Consider the following 26,371-nt stretch of genomic DNA (forward strand, 5'->3'; position numbering starts at 1 on the left):
CTGACCTCGTGATCAGCCTGTCTCGGCCTCCCAAAGTGCTGGGATTACAGGCATGAGCCACTGCGCCCAGCCGATGTTTTTTTTTTTAAACCCTTATTGGCTACCTTTGGGAGGACTCTGGGACCAACTCATCATCCTGAAAATATACACAAAAAGGGAATGAATCAAACATTTATTCTGTACCTTACCTGTACAAATTATGTTTCAGGGTAACGAAATGCTTAATATGGAAAAATTCTTATTTATAGAACTTCAAATAATACATGGGAAGGAATGATACCATCATTTTGTAACCTCTAATGAAATAATGGGTTTAGGTTTTAAAAAATCAGTGGTTGCTAAAAAACCATTGGGTGAAAATAACCTAAAGTGGATATAATAGGTTTGCCACGTCTGCACCACTGATCCATCCTTATCATGAAGACAGTCATCTTGTGCCTTCTGTCCTCATGTAGTTCCACCAGTGAAGTATTCTTGCCAAAAATTGTGATCAGGCCTCTATATTCGGACTTGTTTACAGAAATCAAGAAATGGAAAAGCATGCTACATAGTACTATGGGGATGCAGTCAGCAAATTCCAGGCTATAGAAAAGTCTATGAGGCAGATGACACAGTTTCTTTGACAAATAAATGACAGAAAAAACAAAGGGGGAACCTGTGTATTAAAACAGTGGTCCTCAGAGTGCTGGCATGAATCAAGTCACTGGGAGGGCTTGTCAAAACACAGATTGCTGGCTTCATCCCATAGTTTCTCATTCATTAGCCCTGGGTCAGGGCCCATGAATTTGCATTTCTAAAACGTTGCTAGGTGCTCTTCCTCCTGATGATCCAGAAACCGCAGAACTATGTTATTAAAGAAGTCTTGGATTATGAATCAAATACAATGTATGGATCTTATTTGGATTCTGTTTTGAACAAGCCAATTGTAAAACTAGTAATAATTCCCTTGATAATAGGGAAGTGTAGGCATGGGATGGACTTCTGATAATTTTAAGGAATTGGTATATTTTGATAGTGTAATCATGGTATTGTAATTATATTTTTCTTTTTTTAAAGAAGGCCCCATCTTTTTAGAAATATATGTTGAAATTATGGGTAAAATGCTGTATTGTTCACTTGAACATAATTGGCGCTGAAAAGTAGTTGAGGATAGAGGTAAAAAAAGATTGGCCAGGTTTTGACAATTGGGAAGAACGCGAGTGATGAGTATACAAGGATTCATTATCTGTATTAATTTTTCTACTTTTCTGTGTTTATGGAAATTACCTTCAAAATGTAAAATATATGTTTGGAAACATAAAAATATATTCCTAACTAGCTCATGACTTAAATGTAAGTCACCATAGAAATTACACATTTTTGGAATAGAACAGTCATGAATTATACTATTTCAAAACATGTGGGATGCAGGTAAAGCAGGACTTAAGGGTAAATTAATTGACTTAAGTCTTCCAAAAAAAGATTGAAATGAATTAAGTTCAACTTAAAAGTTAGAAAATGAAATACAGAAAAACTGGAGGGAAAAAAATAAGAGCAGAAAAAAGGGAACTAAGTGAATAATGCAGTCATCTTATATTAACAGGTAGCTGAGAAGATTGAATTGAACCAAGGCATTATTCTGAGAGAGACTGGTCTGTAATTTTCCTCTCTGTAATATCCTTGGTTCTGTCTCGGTACTATGCTAGCCTGATAGAAGAATTGGGCAGTCCTGAGCCAGGTATGGTGCTTGCCTGCAGTCTCAGCTACTTGAGAGACAGACAGTAGGATTGTTTGAAGCCAGGTGTTTGAGACCAGCCCGGGCAACATAGTAAGACAGAAAAGGAAAAAAAAAAAAAAAGTGTGGTAATCTAAAGAGAAATTAATAGTAGGACTTCTCTATTGTCTTAAATAGTTTCTGCCTCAGTGAGAAACTACTCAATTTATGTAGAAATGGCTCAGTATTTTTTCAGCACGCACTTCGTACCAGATGCTGTGCTAGGTATTGAGGACACATAGATGACTAGGATATGGCCCATACTCTGGCACTCAGTCTGTGGGAGCATATAAATTTGTAAACAAAAAATTAGAATCAGGCAGGAAACGTCAGTAGACAATATGGAAATGTTCCCAGGCAATTCCTTGAGAGAAGAAAATTTTTAATGTATAGGATGGACTCAGCTTTGTGAGGTTTTTCCTCAAGTAGTCTCCAAGAAGAAATGGCATTTACCAAGCAGCCAGTCTGTTATAATGGGACACATTAAAAATCACGAGGAGTTTGCTGTGTGACTGGGAGACCATTAAGTTATAAGAGCTGTCAGTGTATGTTATTTAGGATTTTTGTAGCAAGGTTTATATGAGAGATTGGCCTGTAATTTTCCTTTCTTTTAATATCCTTGTATGGTATCAAGGTTATGCTGGCCTTATAAGTGTTGGAAAATATTCCATCCTTGTTATGCTCTGGAAGAGATTGTGTAAGATTGGTGTTATTTCTTCCTTGAATGACTACAAAGCCATTGGGACCTGGGGTTTTCTTTAGTCAATGTGTACTAAACATTTAGTAGAAAGAGTGACCCAAAATTTCAACTTAAGTCGAATATGTATCTGAAAAGGTTTATTATTTTTACTAACATTTTCACATAAAACTTCCCTCTGCCCACTGAGATTAATCCACAGTTTGATCAGTGTTGTATCAGTGACAGAAATTCACCAGTATGAAAACCCAGTCCGTTTCTGACCACCAAACAGTGTATTACAGCTTCAAAAAAAAAATTTTTTTTTTTGCTATCTAGGCTTTGTGCTGTGTGTGCCATGGTGTCAAATGAGACAAATCTGTGTCATCCAAATACTTGTGAACTCAACTTGATATGAGCAAGCATCATATCATTTTAATCTTCTTGCTTTATTGGGATGTGTATGTGGATATATTAAGGGCTGATTATTTTCATGGTCTTTGCTGCTTGGAATGCTTTGTCTTAGTTTTTGTGGATGAATTTTTAATTACATTTTTATATTTCATAAGAAGTAATGAATTTACATCATTCACACTTCAGAAGTTATAAATAAGGTTCTCCAGCTTTGTCCTTTAGTCACCTAGTTTCTCATCTCTGGAACCAAAAGATGTTAGTTGCTTCTTAGCTATTCATCAGTTTTTATATTCTCTGAATATGCAATATATATTCACTCCCACTCCCTCCCCTCTTTTTTTAACACTTTACCTTGCTTTTAATTTAGTAAGTCCTTAGAAACTATTCCTTATCATCATTGCCTGTTAAAACTACCTCTTGTTTCTTTTCTCTTATGACTTCCTTGTATCTTGTGACAACAGTAATAATAAATTAATGTAGTCATTGTAATATTGATGGATTTTTAGGTTATTTCCAGTCTTCCTGCCCAGAAAAGCTACATTGAATATCCCAAATTGCTTTTGAATAATTAAATTATCATTTTCTCTTCCTTCGCTAGTTTTTTAGGACAGATTTTTTTTTCTTTTCATTTCAGCCATGAACCAGAGAATCAGTCAAAGTGCTCCAGTGAAACAACCACCACCCCTGGCTCCCCAGAGCCCACAGGGAGGCGTCATGGGTGGCAGCAACTCCAACCAGCAGCAACAGATGCGACTGCAGCAACTCCAGATGGAGAAGGAGAGACTGCGGCTGAAACAACAAGAACTGCTTCGGCAGGTGAGGCCACAGGTTAGAAACCAGCCTTCCACTTTTTGGGGTTTGTTTTCTTAAAGTTGGGCAGATTGCATTTTAACATTTATTAGTTACAGAGGAATGTTGTCTTTTGTAAAACTGAGCGACACAGAAGCATTCTATCCAGCCCTGTCCTTGTCTTAGTTTCGTGACTGTGAATGGCCTTTGATCAAGTTACAAGGGATGTGACTTGGAAACCTGTATCGTGAAGAGCTGTTTTGGTCATGGTCATTGCAATTGAGCAAAAAGTGAAGGAAGCAAGGATGCTTTCTCTAACCTACATGGAATTATGGATTGCTGTTTTTCTGAGGATTTCACTAAAGGGGAAATTCTAGAACATCACTTGGGAGAAAATATCCTTTATTAATAACTTATGTGGTGGGATGCACCAATGTGACATTTCTCAAATGAAATATACTTCAGTATTACCGAATCTAAGAATTTTCATTTAAAACAAAATAAATATTACCTTTGGCCAGGTGCGGTGGCTCACGCCTGTAATCTCAGCACTTTGGGAGGCCAGAGTGGGCAGATCACTTGAGGCCAGGAGTTCAAGGCCAGCCTGGACAACTTAGCGAAACCCCATCTCTACTAAAAATATAAAAATTAGCCAAGTGTGGTGGCACACACCTGTAATCCCAGCTACTCGGGAGGTTGAGGCACAAGAATCACTTGAGCCTCAGAGGCAGAGGTTCAGTGAGCCAAGATTGTGCCACTGCGCTCGAGCCTGGGTGACAGAGCGAGACCCTGTCTCAAAAATACAAAAGTTATCTTCAAGTTTAGAAGATGCCAGTGTGCTTTAAAATGACCTGCTTATGGATGTTTTTTTATGTTGGGAAAAGTAGGACATAGCAGTAGAGAGCTTGAAGCCCTTTAATCACCATTTCTATCAGCTTTCTTCTAGAAGGTACTGTCGGTCTTTATGTTCCTCATATATATAATTAATGTCAACATTAATTTTTACTTATTTCAGAGTGGTTAAATCTAAGTTCAGATATTGGGGATAAGGTCTTTTGTTAAGTAGTGTAGATTTTTTTTAATTTCTATATAAAATTTTTTTGAATAGATAATAGAAACATGGTATAATAGTGATAAATGTACGAAAGGTGAAAGTAGACTCAAAATAAGAGCTTTTCCCTGTTTTTCTGGTTCTCTCCTATGGGGCCTGAATAACTATGAGTTTCTTAGGTTTTTTGTTTTTTGTTCATTTTTCCAGAGATATTCTGTTTACATACATAAAATACATGTATCTATGCTGTTTTTTCCCCACCTAAATCACAGCAGGCTAAGTATAAACATTTAAAAATCATTACACTCGGCCAGGCATGGTGGCTCATGGTGGCCCATGCCTCTAATCCCAGCACTTTGGGAGACTGAGGCAGGAGGCTTCCTTGAGCCCAGGAGTTTGAAACCAGCCTGGGCAACATGGTGTGAGACCCTGTCTCTAAAAAAAAAAAAAAAAAAAAACACAAGTCTACATTTCTGTTACCAGGAAGTAGGCACTTAAAGGTCTGGTTTTTTTTTTTTTTTTTTTTTTTTTTTTTAGGGCTATATTTTAGAAGTATCTCTTGAGTGTCAGTAAAAATATATGAACTCAGTACTACCTGAACTCTGATTTGGGGTTTGAGGAACTGATATTTAAGGAGTTAAATTAAGCCATGGCTTCTGAGACAGGCTCACTTTTAAACTGTGCTTTGTCGGTAATCTGGCCATACAGCTCTAGTGTGATTGGCATCAAAGGTAAACCCTGATAGAAGGAGTAAGACAGTATGTGCCAACATATGATGTCAGGAACTTGTTGGGGCTCAGAAAATGATGCTACAAAATATGATTCTTTGACAGACTAAACTAAGGAAGCAGCCTCAAGTTCTCTCCCAAAGCACAGGATGAGGCTGTTCTTTGAAGTTCCTTTATCTACCTAGAAACCAGACCCGCCAAAAAGGAATACAATTGCCGTTGATCCCCTCCCCAAAATTTCATTAGCCAGAGAAGACTGAAACTTGTATGACAGAGGAAAAGACTAAAAATTAAATATCACACCTAGAAAGCTCAGAGGAACTTTGCCCAGACTATTGTCTGTTCTCAGATCCCATTCAGTTTCCAAAGAGAATTATTTACTAACCATTGTCTGAGCTCTGGGCCCATTCATTCTTCCTACAAATCATTTACTGCCCTTCAAAATGGCCTCATTTCCCTCATGTTCCCTTCCCCTGTGAAGAAGGGTATTATATAGTATCTGGAACTTAGTTATTGGGTAATCATTCTCTTGCAATTTCCCCCATACTTGGGTACTTTAAATAAATTTGTATGCCCTTTTCTCCAATTAATTTGTCTATTAGTTCATTTTCAGCGAACCTTTAGAGGGCAGAGGGGAAGTTTTCCTTTTGGCCCCTATAAAGTGATCTTGAAAGAAATGTTTCTTTATCTGACATAAAAAAGATGGAGAAAGGAAGCATTATTGTACCTCTGACTTTCTAACAAATTACCATAAAGAAGATGTTTCACCTGCTATTGTTAGAACACGGTAGAACCATCAAAAATATGATTATGTGGCTAATAGAAAAAATAAAGCAATTTAAAAATGTTTTATGTAACCTATTTTCATTGTTTTTCATTTTGTTGTTACCGAGTAGTAGTTGTTCTGAGTAAATGCAGGTCTCAATTTCACTGAATAAAAACTGTCAAAATCAAAAAACTGAAAAACAGTTCTTTAATTACTAATGTTAAAATCATACTGTTTTTAAGATAATTTGTAAAGTCTAGAAATGGGGCCATTCGCCATTTTGTTTTATGCCATAGATCATCCTGGGGTTTTTTGGTGGGCAAACGCTGCTATTTGTAAAACTCTACTTTCAAAACCCTAAATCTTAATTCTCAATCTTACTCTGGGTGATGGGTCCTGGACAGAATAGCTTCACTTCCTTTAAAGGTAACTTCTTTGTTTCATCTTTACTACCTACTGTGTCGTCTTTTCTTATGTTGAAGTTGACAGACCTGCTCTATTCTCATACTAATAGACTATTTTTTGGATTTTTTTTTTAAGTAATCACAATGAATTCAGTGTATCTTAAGTCTTTTGGCTTCCTGTGAACTTCTTCCATTGATAGTTTATCTTACCACTGAAACATCAAATATATTGTATCTGCTTTATCTAATACTCAGAAGCAAAGAACCTTCGTGACCAATATCAAATTTTTTTTAGTTCTGACACCTAAAGTCTTGCTGTCCTATCCTCAATGCTGTTAAAAACTTCTGAGGTTCCAGTTTTGTTATATGGTGACTCCATTGGCTCCTGTCTTCCTCAGTCTGCTTCTTCTTGGGTAGCTTGGGAATTCTGTGCTATGGTGATATGTCTGGATACAATTTGTAAGTCAGCCTACACAGCCAGACCATGTGGCTTAAAGTAATTTTTATCCATCTTATTTTTTACTCTTAGGCAATGCGGAATATCAATCCCAGCACAGCAAATTCTCCAAAATGTCAGGTAGGCTCTTATCTGATGTTTTAGCACTGGAAAAAAAAAAAGATATTAAATTAGGAAAGATAAACTTACATTCCAGGGTCCTATCCTTATTGGACATTAGCCCAGAGTATAACTTTGAGCCATCTTTGATACTGAGGTTAACATCGCCCTTCCAAGAAAGTCTACACAGTCTGCTCCCTCCCTGCTCCTCCTAGGGAGTTTCTGTTTGTTTTGATTCCATGGAGGTCTTTTTTTATTCTATATTTAAATGTATTGTGTCTCAGTCGTACATCCTATCAGCTTCTAGGTATGTCTAATTTTTATTTGAATAGCTTAAATAGTATGTGTAATGATTTAAAGGAATTAATAAATTGAACAGTAACAAAAGCAGTACTTACTTGGGTAGGCTCGTTTAGGAAATTTTAGTTATGATACTATGTGGAAGAGAAAAATTCTTTCTAGTGGACATTCTAAAGGAAAAACATCAAAATTATCAGGAGAGGGTCTGCCTGGATAGTGTTTCAGGTTTTCTTGTTGGCTTTTATCAGCATTCTCTGATGGACCCCAGGGAGCCCTGGTTGTGAAGGCATCTTATTTAGAAGGAAAGATTGTGGCCATTTTTTCTTCTAACACAGGCACTTGTCTGACTTGTGGGAAGAATCTCATTCTTAAAACCAAAAAGATTTTAGGTGTTTGGGGTCTGCAAGATTAGAAGAAATTTGGAGCCAGAGGATCATTCTACTTCTCTTGGGGCAAAAGCAACCATAAAATGCCTCACATTCTATGTAGCTTATTCTGCACTAGGCTAAATAAGTACATTGTTTTAGAATCTGCTGTAGAAGTAGGAGTTGGCAAAATTCTGCTCATTTTGGATACTGTTAAGTTGTCCATTGGAGCACCATGATGATAAAAGTCAGATACAGTCTTCATAGAGACCAGTTAATTTTGTGAGAAGGAAAATCTCTATTCTTCTTTATCCGTCTCATAAATGCCTCCATTCATCAAAAGACCAAGCAAGGGATAGCTCATAATAACCCATCTTCACCAAAGTCAAGCATAGACATTCTTATGATGAGGGGGCACTAATATCCCATTTGACTGTGAAGTGCAGCATAGCATTGGGTCTTTATAACATGAAGCCATTTTTTTCTTTGCCATTTCTCTGAAGTGTTTTTTTTTTGTTTTGTTTTGTTTTTTTTTGTTTTGTTTTGTCTTTTTGTTTCATTTTTGAGACAGAGTCTCGCTCTGTCGTCCAGGCTGGAATGCAGTGGCGTAATCTCGGTTCACTGCAATCTCCACCTCCTGGGTTCATGCCATTCTCCTGCCTCAGCTTCCCGAGTAGCTGGGAATACAGGCGGCCGCCACCACGCCCAGTTATTTTTTTTATTTTTAGTAGAGACGGGGTTTCACCATGTTAGCCAGGATGGTCTCAATCTCCTGACCTCGTGATCCGCCTGCCTCAGCCTCCCAAAGTGCTGGGATTACAGGCGTGAGCCACCACACCAGGCCTGAAGTGTTTCTGAAAGAAGACTTTTATTCATGATAAATGAAATAGAAACTAATATAGGAGCAGAAATTAACTCAAAGGAGATTTGGATTCAGGTAAAAAGTCCTCCATGCCATAAAAATGTTGAACTTGTTTCCTTTTTTCCCAAGGTCTTATACCCTGAATCTGGTAAATAGTCAAGTTCTTCTTGATCTTTGTTTCATACTTGAATAGAAAAGTAAATCCTTACTGTTATTAAAATTATTAGGAATTCTTAGATTTTTTAAAATAGTAAAGCTTTAGAAAAGATGAGCCTTATTAGTAGTAAAGTTTCTAAGATGTGAAGATTAGTGGTAATTACTTAGATTTGCCCAGACCACAGCAAAAAACTTGAAAGAGGTTTTTTAAAATCTTTGCATATGCTGGAGATTAAAATACTGGTTTGTTATATATGCTTTAGTTGTCAATGTATAATATTTACCTGACATAATTGTGGAAAATTAACAGTTAAATGTATGAAAATCAAGTATAGGGTTATATTTGAAATAGCTCAGATCAAAAAATCTGGAGGTATTTGTATGAGGAAAGCATGTGTATATTTTTCTCATCCTATTATTTTCCAAATAACCATAAGGTAGTTGTCAGGAAATAGATCACAAAGAAGAGTCGTATCTTTTTCTCTCTTCTTCTTCTTCCTTTTTTTTTTTTTTTTTTTTGAGATAGAGCCTTGCTCTGTTGCCCAGGCTTGAGTGCAGTGGCGTGATCTTGGCTCACTGCAACCTCCGCCTCCCGGGTTCAAGCGATTCTCCTGCCTCACCCTCCTGAGTAGCTGTGATTACAGGCACCTGCCACCACGCCCGGCTAATATTTTGTATTTTTAGTAGAGACAAGGTTTCACCATGTTATCCAGGGTGGTCCCCATCTGTTGACCTCGTGATCCGCCTGCCTCGGCCTCCCAAAGTGCTGGGATTACAGGCATGAACCACCATGTCTGCCCAGAAGAGTCATATCTTAAGTGAAGATGGCTTTAAATAGTGTTTCTCAGAATAGTCAAGAAAGCTAGAAAGGATATTTCAGTCCCAAAGAACAGAGGGTACAAAGACATCATTCAGTATCTGAATACCAGACACTGTTGTTCAAAGTTACTGATTTTTTAAGTTATACTTTTCTAATAGATATTAATGCAGCTGAATTAGCAAGCAATAGTGAGAGCAGTGTCATTTTCTAATGACACATCGTATACCTCATATGCTGTGGGATGTGGAAAGCCACCAAACTTCAAAATGCTTATGAAGTACTACAAAAGCTGTCTTTAAGTACTTCCAGCAGGATTAACAAATCACGTGGCTGTTGTAGGGTGCTGTGCTCGTGTACACTAACATCAGTATGAGTGAGGTTAATGGAAAATTCCAAGATCCATGGGCTTAGTGATACTGAAATGTAAAATTTTGAAAAAACTTTAAAGGCATTTATATATCTTCTTAGTTAAATATGGAAATTATTACCTTAATTTATTACACTGTGTTGGCAGAATTTTAGAAAAATTCATCCTTACAGAGCTTAACTTTTTATTTTTATTTTTATTTTGAGACGGAGTTTTGCCCTTGTTGCCCAGTTGGAGTGCAGTGGCGTGGGTAATCTTTGCTCACCGCAACCTCTGCCTCCCGGGTTCAAGTGATTCTCCTGCCTCAGCCTCCCAAGTAGCTGGGATTACAGGCATTCGCCACCATGCCCGGCTAATTTTGTATTTTTGATGGAGATGGGGTTTCTCCATGTTGGTCAGGCTGGTCTCGAACTCCCAACCTCAGGTGATCTGCCCGCCTTGACCTCCCAAAGTGCTGGGATTATAGGCGTGAGCCACCGTGCCCGGCCAAAGAACTTAACATTTTAATTTCATTTTGATTACTTAAGATTTTTATGTTTCAAAAGCAATTTCCATTCTCAGAAGAAACTTTTTGAAACTGTAAACATCTTTGCTTTGTGAGATTGAGCAGTTAATGCTATTTTCTAGTCGTATCTCTGTCACACATCAGTGCTCACTTGTAAATTGGAGAGACCTTTTGAGCGAGTGGGTTTAGGAATGCACTCTAGCTTCTGTTGCAAGGTCTTTTGAGAGAAGCACTTTGAGGAAAGATAGTCCCCCTTGAGTGCGAACCCTTCTACCTTCTCTTGTGCTTAAGAATATGGTTCTTGGACTGGGGGCGGTGGCTCACGCCTGTAATCCCAGCACTTTGGGAGGCTGAAGGGGGTGGATCACCTGAAGTCAGGAGTTTGAGACCAGCCTGGTCAACATGGTGAAACCCTGTCTCTACTAAAAATACAAAAATTAGCTGGGTGTTGTGGCAGGTGCCTGTAATCCCAGCTGCTCAGGAGGCTGAGGCAGGAGAATCACCTGAACCCGGGAGGCAGAGGTTGCAATGAGTCCAGATCGTGGCATTGCACTCTGGCCTGGGCGAAAAGAGCAAAACTCCGTCTTAAAAAAAAAAAAAAGAGAGAGAATTTGGTTCTTGGTATCTGGGGTTTCCTAGTACCTATGAGATCAAGTTTAAACTCTGCAACTGGCTCATGGTCTGTGGTCAGTAGCCTTCTCACTCACTGGTTCCAGTTAAGCCAGTAACTCTTCCATTAGCTAGGTGCACTCTGCTACCTTGTAGCTGTTACTCTGCTCACAAGCTTTTCCCCATAGTAAGAACCTTGCTTATACCCTTTCTTACCAGTAAAGATTCTTCATTTCTCTTTTTTTTTCCTTTTTTTTTTTCTTTTTTATTATACTTTAAGTTCTAAGGTACATGTGCACAACATGCAGGTTTGTTACAGATGTATACATGTGCCATGTTGGTGTGCTGCACTCATTAACTCGTCATTTACATTAGGTATATCTCCTAATGCTATATCTCCCTTCCCCCTCCCCCCTCCCCTCTTCATTTCTCTTTTAAGGCTTTGGGTGAGATTCATTCCCAAGTGCCCTTATGAGAATTCTTGAGGCAGGGCACAGTGGCTCACGCCTGTAATCCCAGCACTTTGAGAGGCTGAGGCAGGCAAATCACCTGAGGTCAGAAGTTCGAGACCAGCCTGGCCAATATGGTGAAACTCTGTCTCTACTGAAAATAGAAAAATTAGCTGGGCTTGGTGGCATGCACCTATAGTCCCAGCTACTCAGGAGGCTGAGGTGGGAGGATGGCCTGAGTCTGGGAAGTTCAGTGAGCTGAGATCGTGCCATTACACTCCATCCAGCCTGGGTGACAGAGTGAGAGTGCCTCAAAAAAAGAAAATTAGAGAATTCTTGAAACTACTCAGAAATAAGGACAATACTGCTGTATAAAGACATCTTAACTCAGTAGCCAGTGTAATTCCAATTTAGGTGGTCAAAAGTGATATGGGATTACTTTGTTTCTGGGCAAGTAATTGCTTCAGTCTGTATAGAAATTACAGTATAAATATTTTGCAACTATTGAATAATGTGTAATTGCCTTTCCTTATGGGTGGTAATGAATAGACACCAGGATCAGTCACTGGTTTAATGAATGATAAAGCCCACAGTATTGCTGTTGAGGTTATTGTACTACACCATTACCTCTCAGTACTGAAGAGGTTCAGATGTTCACAGTTGTAGTTAATGAGAACAAAATAATACCATTGTTCTGACCTTTATGAAAATAATTGCCAACAACCATTTTTTTTTCCTGAATTTAGTAAAAGTAAAATATTTGGCATTTTTCCTTTCAAACTGTCTTTCATGTTAGCTTTTCAAAATCCTGTTAATACTTTTTCTAACATTATCTTTCTCTTTGAAGTTCTAATATTAAATAAATCATGGATTTTTTGAATGTTTTCCAATGGATATATTATATTTTATTTTTAATGGGTATGTTGAAAACTTTGTATAAGAGGGAAGATTTAGCCTCACACCCTGCACACTTTTAACTGGCTATTTCATTTGTTTTTTCACTTGTTTTTTCATTTGCTTTTTCATTTGTTATTTCACTTGCCTCTTCCTTGTTATTTGAACAGTGCCGTAGTAACTTTGAGACCATGATTAAGTAATACAGATTACAAAAGGCCTAATTCCAGAAGTCTGTGAGAAGGAGTGTAGAATCCTAGGATAATGCTAGGGAACACCAAACTGCCATCCTGTTTTGGATGTGACTTTTCAGAGTTTAAGATTATCATACAGTTCTCATAACTGTCCCCGAATCCATGTGTATACTTTTTTTAATCAAAAAAGTTGTTCTGAAGTTAAAGCTTCTTTGGTAATATGGCATAAACGTTAAAAAAACATAAAGCATTGGCTCAGTGTTTTAATGACTTTAGAAATAATAAAATGTTCTATTATAGTTTAAAGCTGTGTTGGAAAATGAGGTATGGCAAGACCTCTATCTTAAACAGTTGGAAGAAATGGCATTTTTTTCTATTTTTAGAATTGTTGACATAAACTGCTATCACTAAGGCAAACTATTTACAAGACATATATTTTTAGAGTTATTCTCCGTTTCTAAATTTGGATTTTTAGTTCACTAAGTGAGTCTTCCTTAAACAAATTGATTACCACCCTCCCTGCAAAAACTCTTACTCCTATGCCATATATCATCCAGAAACGGATACACTCTTGTGTAATGCAGTATTTGCTAAAGACAGAATAGCTTTAAGAAGGTAACATTGACTAGGTAGCTCCCCGAGTCATTAATTCTTATTTTATTTATTTATTTTTTTGAAATGAAATTTCACTCATCACCTAGGCTGGAGTGCAATGGCATGATCTCGGCTCACTGCAACCTCCGCCTCGTGGGTTCAAGTGATTCTTCTGCCTCAGCCTCCCAAGTAGTTGGGATTACAGTGCACACCACCACGCCCAGCTAATTTTTTTGTATTTTTAGTAGAGACAGGGTTTCACCATGTTGGTTAGGCTGGTCTTGAACTCCTGACCTCAGGTGATCCACCCGCCTTGGCCTCCCAAAGTGTTGGGATTACAGGCATGAACCACTGCTCCTGGCCTATGTTAATATTTTTATATGCAATGAATATAATGTGTTTCATTGGGTTCAATAAGGAAAATAAAATAGTGTTGATATTTAAGGAAATTGCTAGACATGGGGTAGGGAAATTGCATATATTTATATAAGAAAATAGGCCAGCCTTTTTCTCCCCTTCTTAACAATATGTCTTTGTAGTTCAGTCTTACCAAAAAAAACCAACAACCTCTACCTCCCACACAGTCACACGTGCATGAGTGTGCATACACTCAGATAACGAAGGTTTCAGGAGGCAGATCTTAGACGTGAAGTGGAAGTTTCGGAATGTATCCTACTCCATGTTTTACCTAGTCAGATTATGAAGGAGAATGACCGTGAAGTTAGACAATTGAGAAAGAGTTTTCTCCTGTAAGGTGTCCTGCTTCTAGGGAGAAACAGTTAAATCATGTGTTTCCATCGTGAGTAAGTGTTATAATTCCTTGTATTCTTAGCAAAGGATTGTAAATGTGAAAGGGAAGTTACCATAGGAAACTAAGAATTTTAGATGTAAAATAGTGAAAATTTGTTTCAGGGTTATCTAGACATTTTGCTAGTTACTTTTAAAAAATAATATGGATAAGCATGAAGTCAAATTAATCTGAATTTTTAATCAAAAATATTTTATATAAATTCTCCATTTTATTGCATTTAAAGATAAGCCTGTATATATCTTACACCTGTGTAAAAGAATGCCAGTTATATTTCAATAGAGTAATTTATCAAAACACATTTTCAGTGAATATCAACATTATTTCATAATTGGGTAAATCTGGCATAGCTCTTTTGTAGACAGTCCAGTTATATCCTGAGCCATAAGCCTTGGGACATAATTGGATTGTCTACAAAACTGATTTTAGTTCAGACATTTCATGTTGAAAGTTACCTCTATCTCTAAGAAGTTTTTGGATTATTTTATCCTGAACACAATGCCTAAAATTAGAATACTGGACTAAAAATACAAGTTTGTTAAACTTCTGTTTTCCCAAAGGTAACTAGGATAAATAGTTTGACAAACTTTCAAAACTTCGGAAATAAGTTACAGGAAATTAAGCCAAAATATAATCATGCTTCTGTTCTGTATTTCAAAGGTCAAATAGTTTTTTCTAACTGAAGCAAGTATTTTTAGCCATTTTCTTCTGTAATAATAGAAAAATGTGGTAGCTTTTCCCATTGAGCTTGCAAATCTTAGCTAATCTGGGACACATTTGGAGTCAGAGCTATCTGCGCTATAAGTAAAACTAAGGGTCCCAGTTTGTTCTGGAGGAAACTTTGCAGGGTGGTTCATAAAAGAAAACAAGAGTTTGCCTGCTTTATTTAGTGGACTTTTATGGAACCAAGACCTAGCCATAAGCCATTGACTCTTCTTACATTTCCCTCCTCTCATGTAAGTAGCAATATAATTTCCCAGAAGGCAAAAAAGATGCTAAGATCATGTATTTTTGGTAGTTAAGGTATTTTGGCCTTACATAAAATTGATGCCTTGATCCACATCATTTAGAAAAATAATGAGAAAGGCAGTAAAAGTAGTCAGTAGTCTGGAAACACTTAGAATATTTTTAGGGTTTTTAAAATTTTTTAGAGTATCCAAGAGAAACGAAAGCATGTGTCTACACAAAGCCAAAATGTAGAAACAACCCAAATGTAGAAACTACCCAGATGAACAGATAAACAAATGTAATATATTCCCACAGTGGAATACTAGTTAGCAATAAAAAGGAATGAGCTGTGTGGATATAACATGAATGAATCCCGAAGTTATCACACTTAGTGAAAAAGTACATGCTGTAAGATTTTATTTTAGAAAATTCTATAAAATACCAACTAATCTATAATGACAAAAGGCAGATCATTAGTTTCTGAAGGTTGAAGTAGGGGAGGTGAGAAGTAGTGGGATAAAATTTTAAGGATGATTTTTCTTTCTTTCTTTTTGAGACCGAGTTTCGTTTTTATTGTATAGGCTGGAGTGCAATGGCGCAATCTCAGCTACCACAACCTCCACCTCCCAGGTTCAAGTGATTCTCCTGCCTCAGCCTCCTGAGTAGCTTGAATTCAGGCACCCACCACCACACCCAGCTAATTTTTTGTATTTTTAGTAGAGACAGGGTTTCTGCATGTTAGTCAGGCTGGTCTCGAACTCCCAACCTCAGGTGATCTGCCCACCTCAGCCTCCCAAAGTACTGGGATTACAGGTGTGAGTCACTGCACCTGGCTGAGGATGATTATCTTGATTGTAGTGGCAGCTTCACAGGTGTATACACATTTCAAAACTCATCAATTCATGCACTTTAAAATTTATTGTACATCAGTTATCTATCAATAAAACTTTTCAAAATTTACTTGGAATATCTAATCACCTGTAACTGAAAGTTTCAAAACTCAGCTGAGTATTTATACCTTTAGTATGCTGTCCATAATCTGCATATATGTTGTTTGTATCATTGGCCTTGTTACATTATAGAGTCATCCCCTAGGGGATTGGTTCCAGGAATCCTCACGAATACCAAAATCCTCAGATGCTCAAGTCCCTTGTATGGATACTATTCGCGTATAACCTACATACATCCTCCTGTATACCTTAAATCATTTCTAGATTACTTACAATAATACAATGGAAATGCCATGTAAAAGCTGTTACACTGTTATAACTGTATTGTTATTCTGTATTGGGAATAATGGCAAGAAGAATAGTCTGTGTATGTTACGTACAGACACAGCCTTCCATTTTTCTTCTCGAATATTTTGATCCATACTTGGTTGACTCCATGGATATGAAAGGGTGACTATATTTGTTTTCATGCCAAATTCTTCCCTCTTTGATTAATAATACACTCTCCTGCCACCAGTAAGTAAAGTGTCTTTTTTTAATTGATTCTTTCAAGTCTAATTTAGGTGAATCCTTAAGTTACTCTTAGTCATGGCTCAAATATAGGTTTAATGAGAAGAGTGTTTCCATAGCCCTTCAAAGGGTCAGATATCTCCTTAGGTAACATGGAATGATTTTCCTGCTTACTGACACCTCTAAGTTATCTTTCTTTATAAATCTGCATAGTTGGTTCTGTAGTGTGTGCTGACATGGAAATTCAGTTGTTAAATGAAGTAAAAAGTAAAAATTTCATGGCTTTTAACATACATAGTGGCCAAATTCAAAGCATCAAAAACGTGGAGAGTCTAGTCTACACAGGATACTAGTTTTAACCTAATAAAAGTCAATTTTATTTAAAGGCTAAAATAAAAAGTTATAAAAATAATATGAAATTTATAGCCAATTCAGTTATTTTAGTTATGACTTACAGGTTAGTGTTGTATATTTGTTTTGTGCTACAAATATGAGCATACCTTCTCTGACAAAGCAAATGAAAGTCTTTAGGATATTCTCAAATACTCCCATGTTTTGTCACAGAACCCTAGCCATCAGCCTCATCTGGAGCCTATAATTGTATTCATTTTAAAGTTTACTGTTAAATACATCCTCGTATTTTAAGAGCAATATAGATTCTTCAAGGAATTATAAGTTGTTTTATGCTCCAAAGTAATCCATTCACTCTGCCCTCAGGGGGCACAGAAAAAATAATTACAATATTGTGTGATAAGTGCTGTGTTCAGGGTGTTAAAGACATGACATCTTTGTGTCTAATCCAATCTCAAGATTGAGATGGGATCACCACTGAGAGTATCTTCAAGAAGATAATGCCTTCACCAGGTCTTAAATAATATAGAAGAAAGGCATGGTATTGAGAGGATGTGTCCTCCCACAGACAGACTACAACAAGTGTAGTATCATTGTTTTTAAAGTCACTTCTCACTTTGTCAGAAGAGCCTGGGGAGGTGTCAAAAGTAGAAGATAGAAAAGAAATAAGAGGGACCCCCATAAGACTGCAAGAAAAGTTAAAAAGATGATGAGTGTAAATGAAGTTACTTTTGAGGGGAGCAGGAAGAGGTGGCAAGAGGGGCCAGAAAAATTAAAGATTATACCTGATGGCCTGTTTTTTTGTTGTTGTTGTTGTTTTGGGTTTTTTTTTTTTTTTTTTTTTTTTTTTGCTTGCTTGCTTGCTTGTTTTGAGACAGAGTCTCACGCTGTCACCTAGGCTGGAGTGCAGTGGTGCGATCTCGGCTCACTGCAACCTCAGCCTCCTGAGTAGCTGGGACTATAGGCATGTGCCACCATGCGCAGCTAATTTTTTTGTATTTTTAGTAGAGACGGGGTTTCACCACGTTGGTCAGGCTGGTCTCCAACTCCTGACCTCAAATGATGCGCCCGCCTCGGCCTCCCAAAATGCTGGGTTTACAGGCGTGAGCCACCGCACCTGGCCGATGGCCTCAATGTTCTAATGTAGATGGAAAAGAAATCGACATGGACTTCACTGGCTGGTCATGGTGGCTCACGCCTGTAATCCTAACACTTTGGGAGGCCAGTCGCTTGAGCTCAGGTGTTCAAGACCAATGTGAGCAACATATAGTGAGACCTTGTCTCTACAAAAAGTTTAGAAGAAGAAAAAAAAAAAGGAAATGGACTTCCCTGAATAGGGGCTTGAGAGAGTATGCCATATCTGGAGTAGTGACCATGAGGATGTGAGAAAGAACTGACCAGGAATGAAACAAAACAAAACAAAAAAACAATAAATGATACTAAGGGTCCATCCAAAACCAAAGACCATTAATTTGTAATGATAACATTCTGGATAGTTGTGTGGGTTTTTTTGTTGTTGTTGTTGTTGTTTTTCCTTTTCCCTTAGCATTTCTCAGCAATCTCAGTATAAAAACGGAACAAACACACTTTGGCATTGCTTTGGGGTTGGGATTTGCTGGGCTGAGTTAAAATTCTATTTATATCAGGAATCTAAAAGGTGCTTATGCTGTTTTGAATGATCAGTCCTGAATTCAAGCTTGTAGGGAAGGAGGAAAAAAAAAAAATAAGATACCAAAAGAGAGCCAATAGACTAGAATAGTAAGGAGAGATGGGTCTGGAGTCTCTGAGGTTGGAGGGCGGGTAGAGTGGACATGAGTTTATGCAGGAACTGGTTAGAAAAAATGTGGTGAGAAAGTAGGATAAGTGCATGTAAGATTTTTGGTAGAGAAATTTCTAAGCCAGTTCCAGGGTATGACTGACAGACTTAATGATTGAAATACAGTGATGAAGTGGTCAGTATCATTTCAGTGTAAAGGCGATCCCAGCATTTCAACAATGGGTTATTATATGGGTTTTATGTGTGGATGTCATAATTCCCATGTGATAAATGCAGTTGGAATGAAGTGAAACGCTGATCGTCATCTCAAAACATGACTTAAGATTTTAGAATTGGTTTGGTTTCAAATAACAGGATCTTAGTGGCTGTGCAATGGGTGATTGAGTGGAGTGGCTGTGCAATGGGTGATTGAGTGGGGTAGAGATGAAGGTCACTGGAATCCAGAAGGTTCAGGAAGCTGTCGGGTTAAGTGAATTGTCCGTTTAATACTGAAGCATGTTAAGAGGCATGGAGAATACTTGGAGTGGCAAGAGACTTTGACCAGGCTCCAGAATTCTCCCGTATATAAGATGGAGTAACGAAGAGATCAGTACATTTGAGTGCAGGAAGCTGTTTGCCTTGCAGGGAAGAGGGGCAAACAATTTTGGCATTTGGCCAAGACCCTAGGTCCCCTCTCAGGACATTGGGGATTGTTTTTTTAATGTATAGGATTGAAAAGAAAAGGAATTTTATTGATACTATTAACAAAATATTAAATAGAAATTTGTGATATAATGTGCTTCTTTTTAATGTATAAATAAGATCTAAAGCTAGGTGCAGTGGCTTACTTACACTTATAGTCCCAGCACTTTGGGCAGCTGAGGCAGGTAGATCATCTGAGCCTGGGAGGTTGAGACCAGCTGGGCAACAAGGCAAAACTCTGTCTCTACAAAAATACAAAAAAATTAGCTTCGTATGGTGGTGTGCCCCTGTGGCTGTAACTACTCATGAGGCTGAGGGCAGGAGGATTACTTGAGCCTGAAAGGTCAAGGCTGCAGTGAGCTATGATTGCACCACTGCATTCCAGACTGGGTGACAGAGTGAGACCCTGTCTCAAAAAGATTGGGAAAAAAAAAAATCTAGAAGCACATCTTATAACATAACCACTGCAACATTGAAATAGCACTGATCATAAATGGTATTTTAAAATATTTGCAGCAACTACGATGTGATACGAAAACATCTGTATGTTCTATTGGTGAAAAGTTAGGTACAGTGAATACTAATGGTGCATTCTACATTGGAGAAAATGTTGATAAAGTTAGCGAAAATTAATGTATAATTGTTTTTTTTAACCCCATCCAATTTTACCCCACTTCAGAGACTGAATTCTGTCATGGTCCACTGGTTAAGCAACTCTGGTTTAAAGGATGGTATATCCAGAAGGCATAAACCTAAAGAAAAATAAGTGGTATTTGCATGCAGGAGAATTGTAGCTGAGCAGTGGCAGCGTAGAGCTAGGAGAAGCTTTCCATACTTCAGGACCCCATGGCTATTGTGGAGGTGAGGGCTGGAGATGGTGGGGCTGTGCCTTAGTGAGCAGACTTGACTCAGAAGGCTGTGTGGAAGGATGAGGGAATTAGGCCAGTATCCTTTGTGATAAAAAACTGTATGTATTCCAAATCAAACCCAAAAAGTAGAGGGAAAGGAAGCTGATGGTGTAAGTAAAGATGATGTTTACGATAGGTGGAGAAGCACAGTGAAAATTCTTAGGAGGGTAAGAAATAGTGAACAGATAGAGAAAAAAGACAGAGTAGTAATGAGGGTGCTAGGGATGGGTCACAGTGAGATGAACCGTTTTTGAGGTTCTAGGCAAATACAGGCTGAAACCTGGGATGTTTGGAAACCCATGAAGGCAGGCCTTCTGGAACCATCAGAGTAGCAGCCCACGGCCTTTGCTCAGGTTTCCAGGGAGAATCCTGCTGAGAAATTGTTGGATGTCCCTGAAGACATTTTACCCCATTTTAAATATTATGTTTGTGGTGGAGAAGCCTTGGGCTTGTGTTTTTACTTCTGATGTCTTTTTTTCATTTTCCTCCTCTCTCCCTGCTAGAGAATAGAACATATTCTATCCAGCTCAGTATAGAAAAACCTGAAGTCAGAATGAGACATTTAATAGCAAAGTGTGAAATAGTGTTGGGGATTGGGGAAGGATTGGTGTCTTACAGGAAAATCATCAGATGCAATTCTTCCTGCTTTTTTTTTTTTTTTTTTTCCTGTGGGTTCCAAACACAAAACCATATGAGAGTTGGTGAGTAAAAACAAACTTTAAGAATTACATTTTAAAGGCCAGACTTGCCATTCTATAATAACCCAAAGTAGGATTTGGGAGTGTCTGCCACAGTAAGGAAAATAACAAAATGAAAACAAAGTAGCAAAACGTATATGGGGGAGTGGGGATTAATATAACTAGACAGACTTTAAATATATGTAACTTAATTTTTAGTCATTTGAAATGGATAGAAGAATTAGGTCATTTTGATTGGGGAATGTATTAACTTTAAACTAGATGTTTTTAATCTGTCTGCACGGTTACTCTGATGAACGTTTTATTTCTTTAAACCTAACATTAAATATGTTAATCAGTAGATTGATTCTCTTTGGCTTTGCTTTATTTTTAATTAGGAATTAGCACTGCGTAGCCAGTTACCAACACTGGAGCAGGATGGTGGGACTCAAAATCCAGTGTCTTCTCCCGGGATGTCTCAGGAATTGAGAACAATGACGACCAATAGTTCAGATCCTTTCCTTAACAGGTTAGTGAAAGTTGCTACTGATGAATGTCTGAAAAGGATCATTGCTTTAAAATCATTCTGCTTAGTGCTTGTAATGGTTATTTGGAACATCTGTGTGGGCCAGAAACCATAGCTGTAAATGAATCTCTCTGTAAATGGCAAGTACATGCAGAGTTGAGGATTAAAAGTTGTCTCCTTTGAGAGGAAGTGAGCTGTTCAGACTTGTACAAGGGATACTTATTCAAAGTCACAACGTGTTTGCTTCTGCCTATACTGTTGACTAACAGTTACTTAAAATTACAGAATCACGAAGGAACATGTGAATGTCAAAGGTATGAATTGCATGTTAAACCTATTTAGGATTGCATTGTAAGGATCACTGGAAGGAATTTTCCACATAGCTATTCAACCTAAAATGTTTTACCCAGCAGCACTGTAAGGCCTCATGTTCTTACGGGCTATAGTCCAAGGAGATAAAGTGTAAGGTTGTGCCTCTTTCAAAAATGCATTAAGATTAACGGCAGTATTTGAAAATAACATAGCTTAGGGATGCTTCTTAGTGAGTTACCACAAATCCTGGGTTTCAGACAGATTGCAGTATTATATAAACTGCCATTTTGAAGTCTGTAAGCTGAAACAGGTCATATTCTTTGCCTAGGAAGTCATTTAAGATTAAGATTTAACTAAAATTAATTCTTCTAGGTTGTAAAATATCTGTGGAGTTTCAAACTTTTTAAAATATGGGGATACTTTGCACTTTGGATTCCTTTTCTAATCGATTTAAATAACACACTTTCTTAAACACCTAAAGGTATTTTGCACTAGGAAAACTATTGCATCACCTTTTCAGTTCTCACCAGTTAAATTGGAAACTTAGTAATGCCAAGAGAAAATATCTTACCCTGCTAAAAATATTTAGTGCAATAGAATTCACCATTTACTCAGTTTTTAAGGTTAGTGCTGGTGGCCTAGTTGGAAGGTTTGATTTTGAAGGCCACCTAAAATGTATTTTAAGTTTGTATTTACTCTTCTGACATTTCTGTCTAAAAGTAAGTGTATTTATATAAGATTATAGTTCTAGACTTAAACTGAGGCTAATTAAGAGAGGCATAGCCTCAAAACTTTATTTCCAACAAGGAAAATTTCATCTCCATGTAAAATTTCATCTCCTGTCTTATTGAAGGACCTATATTAATCCCAGGGATAAAAATTAGACCATTTTAAAAATGGATAGGCTGCATATCCTTCTGACAGTCACTTATGAAGTTTTTTTTCTTAAAACTTTTGATGAGAGCTGGGCTATAATTTGAGATTCTATTTTCTGGGAAGATCAGAGTGGCAGATAATCAATGTTACTAATCTAAGGGCAGAATTATATATGCATTATCTGCAGTACCCCCAGTTTCTAATAATAACATACATCTGACTTTGGCTTTTTTTTGTTCTTTAAAAAAAAAAAAAAAAAAACTCTTGGCTATGGTGGCTCACGCCTGTAATCCCAGCGCTTTGGGAGGCCGAGGCGGGTGGACCACCACCTCGGGTAAGGAGTTCGAGACCAGCCTGACCAACATGGTGAAACCCCGTCTTTACTAAAAATACAAAATTAGCTGGGCGTGGTCACTCATGCCTATCATCCCAGCTACTCGGGAGGCTGAGGCAGGAGAATCCCTTGAATTCAGGAGGTGGAGGTTGCAGTGAGCCAAGATCATGCCATTGCACTCCAGCCTGGGCAACAAGAGTGAAACTTCGTCTCAAAAACAAAAAGACAAACAAAAAAAAACCTCTTGATGGTTTTTCTCTTGTTTACTATTTGATTTATGTATATTCCTTAAGCTCTAAATACTTTTTCCCCCAACTTGCCATGGCATTGACTCTTTTTAGTAGTAACACAAACTTCCCTTATCTCCCTTTTACTTTTGAGATCCCTCAAAGCTCACTCAGATGTCCCCCTCCATGAAACCTTTACCCTTTACTTTCAAGCTCCTTGTTTGTTGTGAAAGTACTGTGCTTACATGGTTCATATAGCCCCTGTATATGATTCAGTAGTATATTTGTTCATTTCCCTCCTTGCAGTTGTGAGTCTCTCACAAAACATTGTTTGTAGGTGGTGGTGGTGGTTAACCTCGTTATCCTCAAAGCCTAGTCTAATGCCTGTCATGTAGTCGCAGATGCTCAGTGAATGTTTATTGAATGAGTGGGGCCTGTAGGAGGTGAGGTTCTGCAGGGAGCAGTTCCTCGCCAGGAAAATGGCCCTGTAAACTCTGTCCTCAGGAATGCCCATGTGCTTCCCCTGTGGTTTGGAATGAACTCTGCACAACTCTGTAAGTTCAGCTATTCAGTAATAGACTAAAATGTCTGATGTGCGTCCCATGCTTAGCAGCCGAATAGAGTGATGACTAGGACCAGGCTCTTGTCCCAGATCAGGGCAGGCAAAATACAAACAAGCCAAATCCTGAGGCCTTCTCATCCGTGGCTGCATTGTATATCAGTGGTCTCAGAGGCAAGTATGTATTTTCTTGGATCTGTGTGAAGCTTTTGAGCATTGGCAAAATCTGGCAGAAGCATTAGAGTAAACCAGTGATTGCAGTATATAGAATGAGGGGAGAGAGAGAACAAGGCAAACGCATTGCATCATTTAGGGAAGGCAGTTGGGGTACTGACTGAGCTTGTAGCCTTGAGCAATTGTTAAACTTGTTTTTATTTTTTAACTTTTATGTAAGTTAAATAGCTGCTTTTAAATGTACAAGTTATAGAGAAAGTTGAAGTTCACACATGTACACAGACCATTGAAGAATAACAGCTGCCTTGATTTTATGCTTTTCTCCAAGATTTTCTAGAGTTAGTAGAACTGAGAATTTTCTAGAGTTAGTAGAACTCAGTGAATGCCCGCTGATGTCTAGATGCTACCAGCTTGGGAGAGTGTTTTATTTATCAGAGTAATGGATATTTACCATACTTGAATGTAAATCTGGGAAACCTTGCTTAGTCTAAAGTGAAAATCTGTGTCGGGTCATTTTATTTTCAAGGGATGTGCCTTGCAGTTTTTTGTTTTGCTCTTTTCTTTAACTGGAGCTATATGATCTCCCATTTCCTTTCGTACTAAAGTGTTTGAGGCTTTTTCCTCCCCCGCCCAAACACAGAAGCAAGGAGATCAAGCCATGAGTATTCTTATCTTATCAGCAGTGACTCATCTATTTTGGTTCAGTCCTAAAAGGAATTCTGGTGGTTTATTTGGGGTTGATTTTTCCTTGGCTTATGTTCTCTGCACAAGAGCTAGGAATTTAACTTGAATCTAGTGCAGACCTGCCTCCTCGCCCACCTGGAGTTTGTGTTTTGACCTCTCTGTCTGTGCCACCACCACCTGGAGAATTGAGACCTTGGGACAAGTAAGTTGTGTGGGTTCCTCCCCACCTCCAGATTCAAATGGTATTACAGAGAGGAGAATACTCATGCAGAGAATTGTCTGCCAGCCAGGAAAACTAACTGGGGGTACCTTTTTTTGTCCCTTATTGTCATCAAGCACAGAACCTTAGGAGAAATCTTGGCTCTTTAGGGCTGCTAGCTTCAATTAGGATTAACTTGTCTATTTCACTTCATAGCACAAGCCCTGTCTACGGCCCTGAGGGAGGGGCTTGTTTCAGACATTGCAGAGCAGGAATTTTCACTAATCCTCTTTGAGAATTATGTTGGTACTCAGCAGGTGTTTATTTTTACCTTGAATTGATTTTTAAAATTTTTTGTGTTGGTCTTTAACTGTCATGTTTTTGTAGTGGCACCTATCACTCTCGAGATGAGAGTACAGACAGTGGACTAAGCATGAGCAGCTACAGTGTCCCTCGCACCCCAGATGACTTCCTGAACAGCGTTGATGAGATGGATACAGGTTGGTATTCTTTATTCCTCTTAGTAGCCTGACTTACAGTCGGGTATGTTATCACCAGGTCTAATAAGGTATTGTAAGCAAAGATTATTCAGAAGAAAACCAATTAAAATCCTGTAAATTCGAATTAAATTGAGCCTGCTTTGTCTCTATATGGTGATTTGTAACTGGTATTTTCCTAGTTTAAAAAAATATGTATCATGAATTGGCCGGGTGCGGTGACTCATGCCTGTAACCTCAGCATTTTGGGAGGCCAAAGTAGGCGTATTTCTTGAGCCCAGGAGTTCAAGACCAGTCTGGGCAACATGGTGAAACCCCATCTCTACAAAAAAATACAAAAATAAGCCAGGTGTTGTGGTACGTGCCTGTGGTCCCAGCTACTCAGGAGGCTGAGGTGGGAGGATGGATTGAGCCCTGGTGATCACACCACTACACTCCAGTTTGGGTGACAGAATGAGACCCGTTCTCAAAAAAAAAAAAAAAAAAGAAAATCATAAATTGGATATATTAGCTCTATTTGAATAAAACTCTGGCAGCATGACTTAGTTAGCATGTTGATCTTAATTGGCAAGACAAACTGAAGTGCCTGTTAGAACATCTCTCTCCTTATTATGGATTTGTGTCCTTAATTTTGAGAAATGTCTACATGTTATTCAGTGTTTGTTTTCATCTTTTCTCTAAGAGTTTTTGGTCCACCTTAGGTGTTACGGGGCTCAGGAAACCAGATGGGAAAGACTAGGAGGTGGGGCCCACTTACTTTATTAGAATAGTTGCAGAAGGCCAGGTGCGGTGGCTTACACCTGTAATCCCAGCAGTTTGGGAGGCCGAGGTGGCCACATCACCTGAGGTCAGGAGTTCAAGACCAGTCTGGCCAACATGGTGAAACCCTGTCTCTACTAAAAATACATAAATTAGCCACGTGTGGTGGTGTGTGCCTGTAATCCCAGCTACTCAGGAGACTGAGGCAGGAGAATCATTTGAACCCAGGAGGCGGAGGTTGCAGTGAGCCGAGATCACACCACTGCACTCCAGCCTGGGTGACGGAGCAAGACTCTGTCTCAAAAAAAAAAAAAAAAGGAATAGTTACAGGGGTCTTGCAGGAGCTAAGAAATACTTGCTTC

General features: G+C 38.3%; 1 protein-coding gene across 2 annotated transcripts in view; it reads left to right on the forward strand.

Moving 5' to 3' along the window:
- Window positions 1–26,371, forward strand: part of YAP1 (Yes-associated protein 1) — a 129,299-nt gene that overhangs the window by 101,009 nt on the left and 1,919 nt on the right. Inside the window, exons 5-8 of one of the 2 annotated variants that reach the window (XM_011984388.1) lie at window positions 3,478–3,659; window positions 7,111–7,158; window positions 21,261–21,391; window positions 25,141–25,253. In XM_011984388.1, coding sequence (XP_011839778.1) covers window positions 3,478–3,659; window positions 7,111–7,158; window positions 21,261–21,391; window positions 25,141–25,253 — 474 coding nt within the window. The remainder of the gene's footprint in view (window positions 1–3,477; window positions 3,660–7,110; window positions 7,159–21,260; window positions 21,392–25,140; window positions 25,254–26,371) is intronic. The other variant, XM_011984387.1, reaches the window with a different exon arrangement.

The sequence above is a fragment of the Mandrillus leucophaeus genome, unplaced genomic scaffold, assembly GCF_000951045.1.
Source record: "Mandrillus leucophaeus isolate KB7577 unplaced genomic scaffold, Mleu.le_1.0 Scaffold267, whole genome shotgun sequence".
Lineage (NCBI taxonomy): Eukaryota > Metazoa > Chordata > Mammalia > Primates > Cercopithecidae > Mandrillus > Mandrillus leucophaeus.